The 17,494-nt window shown below is 28.8% G+C and overlaps 4 protein-coding genes across 9 annotated transcripts; 2 read left to right on the top strand and 2 right to left on the bottom strand.

Moving 5' to 3' along the window:
• Positions 1–1,121: 1,121 nt before the first annotated feature.
• Pds5 (cohesin associated factor B pds5) lies at positions 1,122–8,013 on the bottom strand. Of its 4 annotated transcripts, none has more exons than XM_076317133.1 (17): positions 7,748–8,013; positions 6,917–7,071; positions 6,605–6,799; positions 6,256–6,446; positions 5,967–6,174; positions 5,361–5,867; positions 4,968–5,266; positions 4,521–4,863; positions 4,336–4,440; positions 3,829–4,248; positions 3,384–3,746; positions 2,868–3,114; positions 2,521–2,768; positions 2,151–2,447; positions 1,672–1,707; positions 1,515–1,565; positions 1,122–1,458 (listed from the first exon to the last, which is right to left on the bottom strand). In XM_076317133.1, the coding sequence occupies exons 2-17, from the start codon at positions 6,995–6,997 to the stop codon at positions 1,402–1,404; spliced, it is 3,648 nt and encodes a 1,215-aa protein (XP_076173248.1). In that variant the 5' UTR covers positions 6,998–7,071; positions 7,748–8,013; the 3' UTR covers positions 1,122–1,401. The 4 variants fall into 4 exon arrangements, with proteins under 4 accessions (XP_076173248.1, XP_076173257.1, XP_076173266.1 ...); XM_076317142.1 differs by having other exon boundaries at positions 2,883–3,114; XM_076317151.1 differs by lacking the exon at positions 1,672–1,707.
• Positions 8,014–9,053: 1,040 nt separating this feature from the next.
• Rps20 (ribosomal protein S20) lies at positions 9,054–10,730 on the top strand. Its single transcript, XM_076316506.1, has 3 exons — positions 9,054–9,211; positions 10,089–10,194; positions 10,421–10,730. The coding sequence occupies exons 1-3, from the start codon at positions 9,209–9,211 to the stop codon at positions 10,675–10,677; spliced, it is 366 nt and encodes a 121-aa protein (XP_076172621.1). The 5' UTR covers positions 9,054–9,208; the 3' UTR covers positions 10,678–10,730.
• A 119-nt stretch (positions 10,731–10,849) lies between these two features.
• Eif2alpha (eukaryotic translation initiation factor 2 subunit alpha) lies at positions 10,850–12,800 on the bottom strand. 2 transcript variants are annotated; one of them, XM_076316496.1, is made up of 6 exons: positions 12,637–12,800; positions 12,162–12,404; positions 11,814–12,045; positions 11,511–11,743; positions 11,301–11,416; positions 10,850–11,209 (listed from the first exon to the last, which is right to left on the bottom strand). In XM_076316496.1, exons 2-6 carry the CDS (start codon positions 12,397–12,399, stop codon positions 11,030–11,032), a joined length of 999 nt encoding a protein of 332 aa, XP_076172611.1. In that variant the 5' UTR covers positions 12,400–12,404; positions 12,637–12,800; the 3' UTR covers positions 10,850–11,029. The 2 variants fall into 2 exon arrangements, with proteins under 2 accessions (XP_076172611.1, XP_076172605.1); XM_076316490.1 differs by having other exon boundaries at positions 12,162–12,407; positions 12,637–12,797.
• A 317-nt stretch (positions 12,801–13,117) lies between these two features.
• Positions 13,118–17,120, top strand: Usp20-33 (Ubiquitin specific protease 20/33). 2 transcript variants are annotated; one of them, XM_076317121.1, is made up of 4 exons: positions 13,118–13,724; positions 14,191–15,945; positions 16,099–16,370; positions 16,457–17,120. In XM_076317121.1, exons 1-4 carry the CDS (start codon positions 13,306–13,308, stop codon positions 16,732–16,734), a joined length of 2,724 nt encoding a protein of 907 aa, XP_076173236.1. In that variant the 5' UTR covers positions 13,118–13,305; the 3' UTR covers positions 16,735–17,120. The 2 variants fall into 2 exon arrangements, with proteins under 2 accessions (XP_076173236.1, XP_076173227.1); XM_076317112.1 differs by having other exon boundaries at positions 14,188–15,945.
• Positions 17,121–17,494: the final 374 nt, after the last annotated feature.

Below are 17,494 nucleotides of genomic sequence, written 5' to 3'. Positions count from 1 at the left end.
GTGTATAAAACCTATTGAAACTATTATATTGAGTCACAAGAACAATACTCTTATTATATTCTAAGTTCAGAAAAATTTTTGGATACAAATTTGAACTGAAGTGATACGAAATTAGTTTATAATACATATACAATAATGACAGTGATACAGGAATAAATGTCACGTACAAGGGTACGAGGGATGAACTTTAATGGATTATCATAATAATGATGCATTCTCGTTATTTTTGCATAACAAAAACTTTTAACAAATAATTTTTATATTAATGCGCACTATTTATATGTATACATGTATAGATACTATTGAAGTATTTATAAGGTCACCTTGTTTGAAATAAGTTAATTATTAGTGGCCGTGCGCTGAAATCTCAAACATTTAAGTTAATTTTATAATTAAAACATAAACAGATAATTTTACGAGACAATATATGTTTTATTAGAAAATAGTGATCGTCAGACCTAAATGATTTCCTCAATAGAATAATAATAATAGCAATAAAATAATAATAATTATAATAATAATAATGATGATGATGATAATCAAATTAATAGAAAGAAACAACTTTGGATCACAAAGTCAATCGACACACACCCTTTTATCTAGAACACAATGTTTACAGAAATCCAATAACGTTATGTTGTTCTCTTCTGCATATAAAAACATAATGTATTCTATATATCCCGATGTATTTTTGTAATGAAACTTGATTTCAGTTATTTTTAATTAAAAGTGAGAACTAAATCTGATAATACTATGAATAAACATATAAACATGAATTTTACTATTTAGAAACTGTTTGTTACAAATATTTTTTATGCAGTCTCAGTTACTTATCTGTGAAGAAAAATGCACATGAAATGGTATAAACATTTATATTCATTAGTGCAAAAGTGAACAATACAACAATTGTCAGATATTTCACAAGGAAGAAAGACCTTTGATTAGGAAACATTTTTCAAGATTTCTATAAAAGAGAAACGTTCATTACACATTTATCAATTGTGAAGGAATTATAGTTTTATATCATTGAATGTGCCACTGCTTTAATTAACATATGAAGAAATTAAAATAAGAATGAGTTTACGTATCCTTTCATAATTAAAAGAAATGCGTTTTCCAAATGGTGTAAAATAATCAATTTTTAATTTGTCTCAACTCCACAGAATTTGTTCAGTCGTAAGCCTACACGTATTAATTATTTCACGTTAATGTATAATTATCTTAACATCTTACTGTCTAGACATACGCGAACGACAGGTTTATTAATTGTTGTACATAACCAAAATATTCTGTTTTCTAATTTGTAAGGTATTTTTAGACTCTTTAATTCTTATGATCATCACGTCCCTTAAGTCTTTCCCCTATTTCTAACATCCCCTTGGATACAGTTCATTCACTTAATTATTTATTTACTTTATCCGATTCTCTTAATGCCCTTTTTGCTGGTGGTTCTTCAATCTGAAAAATTATATTCTTACTATGTATCAAATTAGTATATAACCTTACTTACTTACCTCTTCTTCTAAACCAGGTAATTGAATTCTAGTTTCCGATGCTTCTGCTGGCTGTAAATAAATATGATACATCAAATAATGTAAGTTATCAAGAATCAGTGTGTAATATATCGAGCAATGTAAAATTCTATCCTTGTGAAATTTCAAACAATTTTACCTGTGCATCAATGCATTCCACTTCTCCAATTTGCAGCTTGAAATCATATTATATATACTTAAAAGATCTTTTAATACTATTACTTACAAATTATTTACCATTTATAGAAAAAAAAAAGGCGAAAAGTAATAGTATACATAATATCTATTTTCTTAAAGTATAAAGAATAAGTTTGTATTAATTATAATTACTTAAATATAATTAGAGGAATTAATTATATAGTTGATCATCTATTATTCGATAATAAAAATTTCAAAAACAATTTCTTTCTTGATCTAAGTTAGCAACCATATAATACTTTAATAATAATAATAACTAAAAATACTCATGGGAAACAAAATGTTTTCATTTTATAGACAATTGAAAATGGCCCAAAATATTAATAATAATATTCAGTTATCATTATTAAAGTAATATGCAATCATTTATTGAAGTTAACAAAGAAATTGTTTGTGAAAGAATTATTTAAGTTATCTTACCCTTGCATCAGTTTCATTTGGCCCGATACCCACTTCTTTTTGCTGTTTAGACTTAGCCCTGCGCTGTGGTCTTTCACTAATAGAATGTGTATTGTGAAGTGATCCTTTTCCTTTGGGACTTAACATGTTTATTTGCATTTCAGCAGGCAAATAATTCCTGATGTTAGCTAATAGTTCATCTGCTCGCTTGAAGTACATGGTAGGAATACGTGTCTCACTTGGGAATTCTTTCATATCGAAATTTGTCGTTTTAGTGTATATCACATTCATAGCTAAATCACAAACAGCCCACAGTTTCTGCACGTAGAAAAATAATGTCAATTTCTAATATTTAATTCATAAATAATAAGATGTAGTTTACAATGATTACATAATTCGTGTTGTTATCCTCAGGTTTCAAAGCATCTTTATGGCTCTTCATTCGTTCTATGAGATTTTTATAAAAACCATAGCAATAATATTCGTTCTTTGTTATAAGAGGTTCTAGTATAAACCATAAACATTGTTGTATAACTTTCAACTGAGACATCATCAAATGATTTGTGAATTCAGGATCATGAGCAAGAATAGGGACTGCAAATACTAGCATGTAATCAGGAAGAATATGCGGCAGTTGACCTGTAATCATAATTTAGCGAAGTAATTACTATTCACAGTCTTAATAATATGTTTCACAATGAAAAAATAATATTAAACAATATTTCGATAATGCCTTACTATTTAGTTTCTTACCCATGGCCCGCTCTACGGTACCCAATGACAATGTCTTAACATAATCCCTTCTTTTGTTTATATCAGTTTGCATATAAGTTTTTAAAACACATTTTAGTCTTTTGTCTTGTTCTTTGCCAGCAAGAGCATAATAGCCCATAAAATCTAGGGGCAAGCATTTATTTGGAATTCCCCTTCCAAGTCCTTTATGTAATTTGCTACCAAAAGCCTCTCGTACTTGTGGAACTTCATCCTGTAAATCAATTTGGATAATATATAGATTACATAAAATTACATTTTTCTACTACAATATATGTTAAAAATTAATATCTAATAATATTTTGACAAAGATTTTATGTAAATAAAATTTACATAAAAAAAGTTATAACTAAAAATACTCATGGGAAACAAAATGTTTTCATTTTATAGACAATTGAAAATGGCCCAAAATATTAATAATAATATTCAGTTATATATTAAAATATATTCAGATACTATTTTTGTTTATATTAATTAACATACCACCATTAATTGAGACAAGTTGTAAAACTGTTCTGCTGTAAATTGATCACCAACACCTTTTTGCTCACATATCTTTAGCATTGAGCAACCAGCTTGTAATCGTAACCAACTCATTTCTGCTTTGCTTAAACGACCTTGCTGTAAAAGATCTCCTTTATTTACTACAAATGCATTTAGCATTCTAAATGTTTTTTGTGCAGAGAGTACATCAGTCTTCAATCCCAATAACCAACGTGCCATACATTTCAATCCTTCTAATCTACAACGCGTTTCTTCAGGTAATTGATCTTCTCTGCACCAGTCTCCTTCAATGGTATCAGAAGTTTGTTCACTGCTTTCCTTTACTAATAGTTCTTTGACTATCTGAAAATATATAATATGTAAGTTATATCAAATTTTTATCGTTATCATAATTTCTATATGATAATCATTAAACATAACTTACTTTTCTAGACACCATATTTTTTATTTGTACTTGATATTTTTCTGGTAAATTATAAGCTATATGACCTAATGTGACTATAGATGTTCGATAATATTCGGATGTCGGTGTAAGAGTATTTTTAATTCTCTCAATAATTTCAGGAAAGATGGTATCATGAATATTGGTCATATTAACAAATAAACACCTGACTGCTTGTTTTGCTTGTTTTGGTGTTCCCGTTTCAGCGAAGTTCTTACATATTGGAACCATTAGGTTCATAATATCTGGTGCTACATCACATAAAGGTTTGTATTTTCCTAAAAATGTGAAAATTGAAAGAACCAACGGTGCTACCATTTCATCCTCTAATTCCAAGAGATGAACAAGTTGCATCAAGATATCATTATGAAGAAAATGTGGACCGAATACGAACGAAAGCATCTGAAAGAAGATAAACAATGGTAATACAGAATGAATTAATAATGTAAATCATGTAAATACATTTATAAAACAGAATTATAAACATACCACAAGCAACCTTAGACCTTTTTCACCTGCATTGTTTGGATTGAGTCCAACTTCTTCTATCACATTACCTCCTTTTAAACAATCTAATACATATCCAATTAAAACCTGTTAATACAGAATAAATGTAAGAAATATGGGTATTATAAACAATTAAATATGTTAAATATAAAACTGTATACAATTACCCTAATTGCTTCTTCATCAATCATGACAGAACTGACTCTTTCCAACAACATTTTTATTGTGTTGTAGTACAAATTTGTCATAACAGGTTGACCTAATTTTTTGAGAACCATACTTATTGTATCTGCACATTCCTTGCAAGAAACATTTGGCTGAACTATTGTTTCCATCCCTTGTAATAGTGCTGAATCTTTTCTCATATGAGCACTAAATTTCTGTAAAAATTCTTGCACTTTCATAGGATCTGGTAGAAAGCGGGATATCTGATGAATTTTAGTTACCAATTCAACCACAGCATCCATTTTTTTCACAATTTCTAACCATTCAACTACTGCTCTTCGTACACTAAAATAGAAAATTTGTATGTAAAAAGAGGTTTACATAAAGAATTATTTAAAACATGGCATTATATAAAATACTACAATAAAGTAAAACAAAAGTATGCTTACGCAAGCTGATGTTTTTGGAGTTCAACAAATGCTTTGGATGCATGATCATCAATTGTACCTAGTAAATGATATAATTTCTTCATCCTCTCACTAGCTGGTAGCTGATAAGGTACTAAACAGGTGTTTAACAATCTTTCTACTAATAATCTGTCTTCCATGCCTGCCATATAATAACCATGTAGTATTTTGTCTTTTATCCAAGTAACAGCCTTTTTTGTAGCCTGTGGTACATCTGCATCATTCAAATGCTTTTTATATATCATTGCCAATCCTGCCATTGCTTCTTTTCTGATTTTAAACTAAAAATTATAGAAGTTATTAGAATATACTTACAATTACATTTCATAATTTATGTAACTAAAATATAATAATATTTGTGCAAAAATAATATACCTTTTTGTCCAAAGTTCTTTCTTTAACAAATTCGAGCAAATCTTCACTGTCCGATACCACTTCAAAATCTCTTCTGGCAGTGGTTACTATAGCCATAACAACTTCATATCTGACACTTTCATCTGCATCGTGTTGTCTTAATTTTAAAGTATCAGTAATATCCTTTCTTAATTCAAGATGATTCAGTAAAAAATGCATGGAATATTGTACACACTTTATACGAATTGATACACTGATGTCATTAAATCTTCCTAAAAATGCTCGCCACAACTGTGTGTGTTGTACAGCTAACTGAGATCCTTTTTCAGAAAACATCCTTGCTAATAATGCTACAGCGCCCAATCTTTCAGTTTCAGAGGAAGATTTCAGTTTACATTCTAATTGTGGAAGGACGGACAGCAAGACGCTTGGACATATGTGATTTAACTCGTAAATCAAATCATATACTTTCTTGCAAATTTGTAAGCTTTTTTCCTCTTTTCCCAAAATCAATACATGGTTAAAGAACTAAAAATTTAAAAACACAGAAAATTTTGCATTATTAATTTTCTTTTCTTATATAATTTTTATAAACCAGAAAGAAAATAAAAATTTTATTCTACTTACTGCTTGAATATAAGGTTCTAATGTATCACTACATTTAATTACTAGTTCTTTTGCAAGTAAGTATGCATTCTTTTTTTGTGTTTTATTCGGTTCAACAATATTCATAAGTATAATGTCTAGAAGTTCATTGCTAACAATATCTGATTCCGTAATAAGTGGGCATAAAACATCTAACATAAAGCTTTTGACTTTCCCAGAATGTTCATCGCTGCAATTACAATGATTATAAAATGATTTAGTACTTACTACTTGTATGTATGTTTCATTTTACGTCTGTAATTATACTTACTTTACTATTTTAAACATAAGAGAAAAAAGTGCACAGAAGATTTCTTGACAGTCTTCTAATTCAAAGCACATATTAAACGATTTCACATATGCCAAATTTTCCAAAAGATAAAAATATCTTTTAAAGGCAGGATCTTTAGGATCTTTCAAGCCAGCCAATTGTTTAATTAAAAACAAGAATATTGTTTTAACCTATAATAATGTAAGATTAATGTAACATGAAAGTAAACTTGAGAAATAAATACAAATTTTGTGAACAATAATTTGGAAAATTACAAAATTGAAATAGATTTAGATTTAATAAAAAAACTTTTTATTTATGTTATAACAATAAAATAATTTTGTTCTACCTGTTCTGCATCTTTATATGGAGCTTCAGGTGCATAAACCCTTAGAACATCAGCAATACAACATGCAATCAAAAGTTGTACATCTTTACTCTGATGCATTAGAAAATGTTCCTCTGCCAAATGTAATGCAAGAGGTATATATTGCTGATACATTCCTTCATCTTGACCCATTGCTTGTAACGTGTGAGCTAATGTCTGTTTAATGAATTTTTATATAAATTTTTTTTCTCCATTCGTTCAATTACCATTTTGTTCATTGAAAAATATTATTACTCTATGCATAAAAAATATATTTTTCTTTTATAAATATACCTTTAATCGTCTAATTAGTTCATCTGGACCCAGATCTTCCGTAACAGATCTGCACCCTTGCGGGTAAATTATTTCTGACATAGTGTTTACTGAATGGTTCAACGAAATATGAGAAACTTTATGTCCTTAAAATAATCTAGAACACTGTCCAAATTCTGCAATATTATACATTTTGTTGGCCATTATGTTTTACTTTCTATGATATTATTTTTAATAATTTAATCAATAAAAATACATTAATAACATAGAAATTACTATAACAAATTATGCTGATATGCTTTTAAAATTTACATATTTATACATATTTTGGAATGTACTATTCATAGTTAATATAATGTTGCGCAAGCTGGTATATTACCAAATAGGGAAATATATATTTATAATTATAAAGTAAAAATTAAATTCTAATAAATAAACATTTAATCAATCGAACAAAACAATAAGTGTCAATGTTTATATCCATATTAGGTTAGTAGCTTTCACAACTGTACACTATTGTAGCTTCTATATTAATACTACAAACTGCAAATGGAAATTATTATGTATATATAATAAATACAAATCATATAATGTAAATATGACTTAAATCAGTTCACTAAAATATAGTGTGACATGCTGATTTGCATTAGCTCTTATTAGAATTTAATATTTGTATTCTAAAACAGATTATTGTAAAACATATCGCGTAGGTTAGGTCTACTGTTAGCGTATAAATACAAGAAAGCGACGTAAACAGTACTATTATTTAAGACGTTTGAAAACATTAAGTATTTTGAAATGTACAATCATAAAAAAATATGAGGTATTATATCTGTTAGAGAGATGCATTACCTCAAGATATGCATAGGCACCACAAGGCCTGTGACACTCAGAATATCAATAAAGCAAATATATGTGATGGATACACGGCACTAGCTTAGTTTTTGGAATTCACACACTATCGCGGTATAATTATTACTAAGTGCGAATGTATCGCCTTCGACGTAACTTTCTGAATCTTTTGTAAATATTTGGCATGGTAAAACGATCAGAATATCATTAAAAAAGTAGCGAAACAGTTTTCGTAAACGGTTAAGCGTGTCAAGGGACGCAACAGCGCAATTCGATCACTTGAAGTCAACTACATTTTAGTATACCGGGGGAAACTTCAGACTTAAGTGGTTAAACAACACTACGTAAAAGTACCGAAGGAAAATAACGGTAATCTTATTGGTTAAAATATATGCAAAACCATGATTCACCAATAGTACAATAATACTGTTACACGAAGTTGGACTACAATGTAATAATGAATTTTATTTATTACGCATAGAAGTTAGACAATTAATGACATATTACAAAGAATACATTTAGCTACTATTATCTGTATTTATCTACAGATTTTACATTATAGATTTAAAGAAATTTTTAATTATTACTGGTGAAACATACCCCATGCAACTTACAATTGCAACGGAATTTTATAGGCTTATAGTAACATGTTTAAGCTTTTCATGGTAAAAATTTACAATAAAGAAATGAAACCTTTATAGTCGAAGTTAGGAACATTTTTCAATGTCAGAATTACTAACCTAATATATAACTTTTATTTCATATGCCATATATTGACACGCGTTCATATTGTACGAGCGAAATTGTCATTAAATAATATTCTCCATATCGATATAATCAGTTATTAATAATCATTGTAAAAAATATGTTTCAATATTAACAAACCTAAAATTAATAATAAATAAATAAATTTGTTATATACATATGTAGATATATGTATAACCAATGACACGTTTCAAAGCAAATAGTTTATATAATTACTTAAAAATGTTAGATCAATCAAACAGTACATATTATAAAGATTAAAATACTTACCAAAGTTTTTAGATACTATATAACTAAATTTATTAAATATATTGCATATGTACAAAGTATTCCTATCAATTGCTTTTTATAAACGGTTGTAATACGAACATATATGAAAATATAAGAATATAAACAATGAATTTTGTCTTTCAAGAAGTGGAATAATATAAAATTTAATGATATATCAAATTATCTATAAACAAATAAAATATAAGATACATGGTATAATGAAAAATGATATAGAAAACATTTAAATCGATGCTCTTTCATTCATAAAAAAATTCATTAGAACACACTTGAAATACTGCTAACCGGAAATCATAATTCTTCGCACCTTGTCTGTTTGGCACATGCAACGTGTGCACGTACTGGTTCAGCGCTGATCAATTTTATTTTAAAGAAATCGATTACCTCGACCAGGAAAAGACATAAACAATGGTGAGTGTTTATTTTAATAACGTTAATATCTTTAATAACTTTTTTAGTTAAATTTATACTGTAAGTTGTACGTTATTTGTAATGTAATCTTGGTTTGATAGGTTAGTTTATGGAATCAAACGTGCGCTTACAGTATGTACAATTTACAGAAAATTACAAAACAAATTCATTCCTTCATAATTATCGATTTAGCATAAGATTATTTGAAATATATCATAATAGAATTTTTAATAAATTAGTAGGAAATTCACAACACATAGGTATAGATACTCTCATAAATCACTGCAAAGCATAACCACTCTCATGAAGATTAGTATTTTGTTGGATTATTTAAAAATTTAACAATATGTAATTAATAAATAATTGGACATACTGTAAATTAATTTTCAAGTATATTTACGCTTTAAATTATTTGTTATTTTCATTAGTTTATATTTTAACCATTTCTTTAATCCATATTTAACATATTAATCTTTTAAATTTTGCCAAAAATGTTTCATAATATCCATATTGGAATTCACATCATTTTATTTATTTTACTTTGAATTGTTATTTTTCAATTATATTTATACTAACGTACATCTGGTACAAAAAACTGGTCCATATTACCTCAAATATATTGGCACATTTCATCTTTCTATCTACTAGTGTAGACCAACATTATTTGTGGTAAGATGGACAAGTTTTTTTTGCATTGTGTGTACCATATCAATATCAATTCCATTATGTTTTCTTTAGCAAAATATGAATCATATAGAATCAATTGCTGTACAGGTACGAATACTTTTGTAACTTATTATATATTTTATATACATTTAATCATCTAATTTTTGTATTTCTAATGACATTCACTATAATTTGTGAAATAATGTTTTAGGCAAGTACAAAAACTGACAACCCTGAAAAACCAGGACAAGAAGTAACTCCTATTCACAGAATTAGGATTACGCTTACTTCACGAAATGTACGCTCTCTTGAAAAAGGTACAATGCTTTGTGTAAAATTAATATTGTTTCATATGTTCCGTGCACCTGTTTTAGAGTAGTTAAATTCTTACTGAAGTTTTTTTCAATCATGAGCAATGGTAGCGATTGATAAAACATTAATAGTTCTTTGAGGTTTTAGTTTTTCTTTGATAGATTTATTAACTTTAGACGGAACGTGTTAGTATTATTATATGACATTTACTAATAATGTATATGATTTTAGTTTGCTTTGAGTTAATCAATGGAGCAAACAAACAGAAACTTAAAGTTAAGGGGCCAGTTCGCATGCCTACAAAGATTTTAAGAATAACCACACGCAAAACTCCTTGTGGTGAAGGATCAAAAACTTGGGATCGTTTTCAGATGCGTATCCATAAAAGAGTTATTGATTTATATTCACCATCAGAAATAGTTAAGCAAATTACAAGCATTTCTATTGAGCCTGGTGTGGAAGTGGAAGTCACAATTGCTAATGAATGAAATATTTGAATGAAATTGTACAAAATTTGAATAAAAACATAAAATTACTAAAATTTGTTTGTATTGATTATTGAAGAGAGAAAGTTTGAAAATACAAAACGAATTTTTAATATAATTTCAAATTTATATTGTTAATATATAATAGTAATTTTTCTATTAACAATAATTTGAATATGATTAATTTGTTTATTTTATCAAGTTAATAGAAAATTATTTATAAATTATAATACATTGAGTTTTGTATATTTATTTGAATCATTCTGTGTAATGTCCAGCATGGCATACTTCCAAAGTATGTATGGCTGACTCGAGAGTAACTGTCAGTTAGTAAAAACTGCGATTTCCTCTATATTTATTCTTCTTGAGACTCAGTTCCAGACTTTTTATCCTCTTCTGCACCTTCGCCTCCACTAAAACCATCCATTCCTTCTACTTCTTCATCATCATCACCAGCAACTTCTGCATTTTCAAGTTCAGCCCGTTCCATTTGCCTTGCCAATTCTGCTTCATCTGTTGCTGTAACGACTTTTGGCTGTAAATTTTTAAATTTTTATTGTATATACAATCTATGTATTTTTAATGTTTATCTAGTAGTAACAAATATTTTAAATAATGTAACTTACAGCCATTTGTACATTAAATACACCACCGAGAGATGTTATTTTATTTTGTATAACATCAATAGCATCACTCAATGCTTTTAAGCCATCTTGCTTTTCTGGTGTGGATGTTGTCATGACTAGACAATAGTAAAAAATAAATTTGATTACTAATATTAGCACTGAAGTGAACTTTATATTAAAATAATAATATAAGGGAAAGAAATAATGTACCATATAATGGTGGTGCAATTAAATTGATTTTAATTGGAAGTTCATCGGTAGAAAGAGCTAAACCAGTTTTTAAAGCAGCTTTTACTGCATCAATTCCTTCGTAACCATAACAAGCTACTTCTACATCTGCCCGAATTTTAACTGCTTGAGAAGTCAATTTTCGTTTAATATTATTTAATAATACTTCTTTTGTATGTTCATCAAGACCACACTCTGCTAGAATAGATGGATCCCTGAAGTGATGTTTTTATAATCAATATCATGCAAATAATATTTTCAATATTTTTTACATTTTGTACTTACAAAACCGATTGTTTAAAGAAATCATATGCAGATGCCTTTTGTTTTTTATATTTTTCTTCAAAATGCCATGCAGTTTTTTGATATAATTCTTCCAGTTGATCATCATTATCATAATGTAACAATTCTGCAACATGTCTTAGAATTGAATTAACAGCTTTAGCTTTCGCATATCTCTCTGTACATTTTTCTACATCTTCAGCTGATACACGTCGTTTACTAAGATCAATGTAACCTAAATTAAATTATTTAATACATTGTTAATAAATACTAAAAGAAATTATAAATTAAATGTTCATGAAAACTATTATTAATAGTATTATACATTTAATACATTTTTGTTCTTCTTACCCTTTTCTTTGTCAACTCGTATAACAACAACTGGTTCAGTTTTTCCTACCCTAATAAGTTTATTAATAGATCTAATACGTCTTCTAGACAATTCAGAAAGAAGAATCATGCCTTCAATGTTATTATATTCTAATAAATGTACGTATGCTCCCATTTCAGCTATACTACGTACATTTACCATTACTACATCCTCCACTTCTGGATATTTTTCCTTATAAAACCGACACGATAATACCATTTTTGCTGCTGAAAAATTAAATTTACATTTTGTTTACTTTAATTAATAACGAATCAGGAAACGTTTTAACTAGTAAAAGGAAAGTTACTTTAAATTTTATTATTTATATACATTTTTTTTAATTAAAAAATGTTTTATTTGTCAAACATTTTGATAAGTGATTAGAAAACAAAGTTATCATATAGGTTAACTAAATTAATTCTTTAAAATATATGACAGTACTCTTTTTATAATTACCCTTATGAATATATCACACACAGAACGACAAACTCTTTACTTATACTACCAAAATATATTTAAGACAGTAAAAATATACTGAAATATGTTAATAATCCATGTGCAATCTTGACTTGAATTTTAGTCAGGTTATTAAGGGAGATACACAGGACTGTTCAACTTGCATGTATTCACCAATAACATTTTCTCCAACAATGCGACATCTACCGTGATAAATATTTTGAAATAAATATCGCAATTAATATTAATCTATATAAATTGAAAACACTTTTAGTGCAAATATATCTTATAAACAGTAATTGACAATGAATGATAATTTCTGAATTGAATTTTATAATGAACTATGAAAAATAATTGCATTAACTCTTTTCTAGGCTATAAATTGCTATCGATTGTAACATGTACACCAACCTATATTCTTTTTCTTACATTGGCTATTCAATTGTAATTTCTAATTTTTTCAACACAACTATCTCCAATGACAATCATTTTCGTGGATAATGTTCGATTATCAAGAACGACATGTCTCAATCAGGTTAGAAAATGATTGTAACATCAGACAAGTCGCGTGTAAACTAAATTTTGAGACGAATGTTAGAAACTAAAGTATACGCGCAATCTCGCGTCCTATGATCAATAAAAATCGACAGGACAAATATCAAAATCCAAATGCCTTTCATATGGAGAAATTGTTCTCACATTGTCAATCGTGGTGATCTTGCAATTATTGAGACTGTCTGGTCTCAAAAAGAAGAATTTATAAAATGTAGTGAGTGTAATACAGATGGGCCTAATTTATGGTTATGCTTGTTTCCTGATTGCCGTTGGGTTGGATGTGCAGAGACACACTTAGACCATAGTACTGTACACAATCAAAAATTTCCTACTCATTGTGCTCATATGAACCTTTCTACAAAGCGTATATGGTGTTATACTTGTAAAAAAGAAGTTATAATTAGACACATACCATCACCACCGTTGTCACTTACTCAAGCCGATATTAAAACACAAAGTAATAAGTTTTCTGGTGATGCACCTGGTAATGTGGATTGCAAAACAGATGATCTTAATAGACTTATACTGGATAAGTAAGTACAACTTTTGCAGTGCTTAAGAATGCTTATATATTGCAGTGCTTAAACAAAACTAATATTAAATTTTGTAGGACATGTTAGATCTAAAAGTATACAACAATTTATATATGCACTTGCTGAAAGAATTTGAATGGTGTCATTTTTAATCTGAAAACTGACATGAAAACACATTTGGTAGGTTTTATCCTCTAGGTAATCACTTTTTTATTTGGGTGTGTCACAAGTAGTTATCAATATTCCTTCTAGAAAATCTTTACAATTTCTTTTATGGCAGACATTGAAATTACGAATTTTGAATATATTTTCAGATTAAAAGTGATACCAGTTGATTTCTCTTGTTAATAGTTTTCCAACTATATATAACTCTTAAATTCAACATGCTATCTAAGATTTAATATTGATCTTTTAATGTATAATACATTTTTGAAGTACAAACTGTTTCTTACTGTACAAATAGCAGGTTCTATGGTGAACTCGTAAATCGAGCTACTCATGAAAAAGATGCGTTGTTTAATGAAACATCTGGAGATTCATCAGATAGTACAGATTCAGATGAAAGTAAAGATTTTTCTGGCAAACCAAGGGGGCTTGTTGGTCTTCAAAATATTGGCAATACGTGCTACATGAACGCTGCGCTACAAGCTTTATCAAATGTACCTCCTTTGTCCCAATTCTTTCTGGACTGTGGTCACATGGTTAGCTATATGTCCAAAGATAAAAAGCCTGGTTTAAGCTTAAGCTATCTAAACCTTATTCGAGACATGTGGAATAGAAAAACAAGAGGATATGTTGTACCCCATGGAATATTATCTGGTATTCGAGCAGTTCATCCAATGTTTCGAGGGTACCATCAACATGATACTCAAGAATTTTTGAGATGTTTCATGGATCAATTGCATGAAGAGTTAAAAGAACATACTGAGGATGATCGTGATAATACATTAAGATTAAAGGGACTTGGAGAACAGTCATCAGATGAAGATGAAACTGAAATTGATGGAAATGGTTCTAGCCAGTCTAATGCTGAATACGAAACTTGTGATTCTGGAGTAAGCGAACAGAGTTCTCTTAGTGATGAGGGTGAACGTGGTACAAAAAGAAGATATTCTCGGGTGTCTCAATCAGAAAAGCTGAGAAGTAAATTTACAAATAGGAGTATTAAGAAATCATCTGTAGATCAACCTTTTTCTCAGCCACAAAGATCAACACAAAATTCACCTATTAAGTACAGGACAAAGAAACAAATGAAAACTCGAAGTATCATTAGTGACATATTTGATGGTAAACTTTTAAGTAGTGTACAATGTCTTACTTGTGATACAATTTCAACAAAGGTAGAAACTTTTCAAGATTTATCATTACCCATTCCAAGCAGAGACCATATTGACATGTTGCATCAAGGGTCTCTCACACCACAAAAAGCAGGACCGTGTTCGGACGTTGCATATGTAACGAATCAATCTAGTTGGTTGTCTTGGTTCCTGCAATGGATGCGTTCTTGGTTCTGGGGGCCAGTCGTTAGTCTTCATGATTGCCTTTCTGCATTTTTTAGTGAAGATGAACTTAAAGGAGATAATATGTACAGTTGTGAAAAGTGTAATAAGCTACGAAATGGAATTAAATTTTCCAAAGTGTTAGAATTACCAGAGATACTATGTGTTCATTTGAAAAGGTTCCGTCACGAGTTAATAATTAGTTCAAAAATAGAAAATTATGTTTCATTTCCATTAGAAGGATTAGATATGCGACCATACTTGCATAAAGAATGTGTTTCTAAAGTAACTATGTATGATTTGATATCAGTTATTTGTCATCATGGGACAGCTGGTGTTGGTCATTATACCTGTTATGCGTTAAATCCTGTAGTTAATAAATGGTTTGAGTTTGATGATCAATGTGTTACAGAAGTCTCACCAGAAACTGTAAAACATTGTGAGGCTTATGTATTATTTTACAAAAAGTGGTCACCAGAAATGTTACAGTTACGTGATAAAACTATAGAATTGATGGAAATCTCATCTCAACAATTATCTGATTTGAATTTCTTTGTATCACGACAATGGGTAAATAGGTTCAACACATTCTCAGAACCAGGACCCATAGACAATTCTGATTTTCTTTGTCCACATGGTGGTGTTAATCCTGTTAGAGCACAATTTGTAGATAAACTTAGTATGCCCATTCCACAAGCAGTTTGGGAATATTTGTATAATACGTAAGTGCTACTTGAATTATATTTAATTTTGGATTATATAATAATAATTATTAATTTGATAATATTTGATATATCTATTAACCTTTCAAAACTTTTTTTTTCTCTGTCTTTTTATTAAAATTTGCACTATTAATTAGAGCAATGTTATTTTAGATTTGGAGGAGGTCCAGCATGTACACATTTATACGAATGTCCAATCTGCGAAGAAAAATATGAATCACTACAAAATTGGAGGCAATATGAAATGGAAGTATTTCAACGATTAAATCATAATACTGATAATTCTACTGCTATTTATGGATTGGCTATGGCTTGGTTACGACAATGGCAAAGTTTTGTACGAGGTAAAGAGACTCAACCACCTGGACCTATTGATAATACTTCTATTATAGTAAACAAAAATGGTCAGAATATTCTTAAAGTGGGTAAGTTTTTAATTGAACTGCACTTGTTTTAAATATTTTTTGATGTGTTCATATATATTTTATATTAATATAAACATTGTTTATAGGTTCTGATTATGGACAAATATCTGAAGAACTTTGGCAATTTTTCTTGAAAACATATGATGGAGGACCAGAACTAATGTTACATTCTTGTCAAAGACCTGTTTCGGCTCAATCTAATGTATCATTACATTCCACTTCAAATGCAAATCCAGATCCGAATTTTAAATCTAGTCGCACAGAGGCTAAATCCAATAAATTATGTATGACTAGGAGTTCTAAAACGGCTTCACAACAAGATAGTACTATTGAAAGTTTAACTTCAGATAGTGATTCCTATTAAACACAAAGGGATGTTAATGAGTAATTCAATTGCTTCAACATCCCATAGTTGTGTACACAAATTAACATTTCCACATTAAAGTTACAATTGATGCCTTTTTGTAAAATAATCAATTTTTAACTGTCATGTCTTAACTGTGTTACAGACTATTATTACATTTGTAAAACAAAAGTATCTTCTTTGATAAAGCCACTCGCACTACTTGTATAGTATGTAGTATTACTTGTACAATATTGTGAAACATTATCCAACAATTTAAAGCAATTTCGGTGTATCTTGCGACATTCTTTTGTGTGTGTTCTGTTTATCACTACGTTCAATTTAATGTAAATTTGTGGGTGTTATGTATACTTGGTGGACAATTAGATAGTACAAAATTTGTTATATACGACTCTATTATTTAAAGACAAATATTTAGCTATATTCTTAATCCGAAGTCAGTGACCTATTATTAGGCTTTTGATTTTGGTATCAAATTTAACATTTTTGTTGTTTGTATATTTATCATAATGTTTGCGTGTCATTCCTACATATACAAAATGTTAAAACTGTTTGAAATTACATATTTTCTGGTTTATATGCATTCATTAAAAAAAAGCAAAGCATATACATATTCACAATTATGCATATAAACGGAAGACTGAAAAGTAAATACATAAATCAATTCAATTTAGCAACAATTATTTAGTTCAGCGTGGTTTGAAATCACAGAAGTTTATAAAACGATAATAATACATTCAAGCTTTGCATTGATGCGTTA

The sequence above is a fragment of the Ptiloglossa arizonensis genome, chromosome 1, assembly GCF_051014685.1.
Source record: "Ptiloglossa arizonensis isolate GNS036 chromosome 1, iyPtiAriz1_principal, whole genome shotgun sequence".
NCBI lineage: Eukaryota > Metazoa > Arthropoda > Insecta > Hymenoptera > Colletidae > Ptiloglossa > Ptiloglossa arizonensis.
The sequence above is the reverse complement of the archived record's forward strand: the minus strand, read 5'-3'. Positions and strand labels throughout refer to the sequence as shown.

Excerpts from the sequence above, each read along its gene's own strand:
- Pds5 (XM_076317133.1), bottom strand. The coding sequence starts at position 6,997 with ATGTCAGAAATAATTTACCCGCAAGGGTGCAGATCTGTTACGGAAGAT. Across the intron at positions 5,267-5,360 it reads AAAGAACTTTGGACAAAAAG|TTTAAAATCAGAAAAGAAGC; the intron begins GTATATTATTTT and ends TATAATTTTTAG. Across the intron at positions 2,769-2,867 it reads CATGGGTAAGAAACTAAATA|GTCAACTGCCGCATATTCTT; the intron begins GTAAGGCATTAT and ends TTATGATTACAG.
- Rps20 (XM_076316506.1), top strand. Across the intron at positions 10,195-10,420 it reads TGTACGCTCTCTTGAAAAAG|TTTGCTTTGAGTTAATCAAT; the intron begins GTACAATGCTTT and ends ATATGATTTTAG.
- Eif2alpha (XM_076316496.1), bottom strand. The coding sequence starts at position 12,399 with ATGGTATTATCGTGTCGGTTTTATAAGGAAAAATATCCAGAAGTGGAG. Across the intron at positions 11,417-11,510 it reads AATTGCACCACCATTATATG|TCATGACAACATCCACACCA; the intron begins GTACATTATTTC and ends ACTATTGTCTAG. Across the intron at positions 11,210-11,300 it reads TATTTAATGTACAAATGGCT|CCAAAAGTCGTTACAGCAAC; the intron begins GTAAGTTACATT and ends AAAAATTTACAG.
- Usp20-33 (XM_076317112.1), top strand. The coding sequence starts at position 13,306 with ATGCCTTTCATATGGAGAAATTGTTCTCACATTGTCAATCGTGGTGAT. Across the intron at positions 15,946-16,098 it reads TGGGAATATTTGTATAATAC|ATTTGGAGGAGGTCCAGCAT; the intron begins GTAAGTGCTACT and ends ATGTTATTTTAG. Across the intron at positions 16,371-16,456 it reads TCAGAATATTCTTAAAGTGG|GTTCTGATTATGGACAAATA; the intron begins GTAAGTTTTTAA and ends CATTGTTTATAG.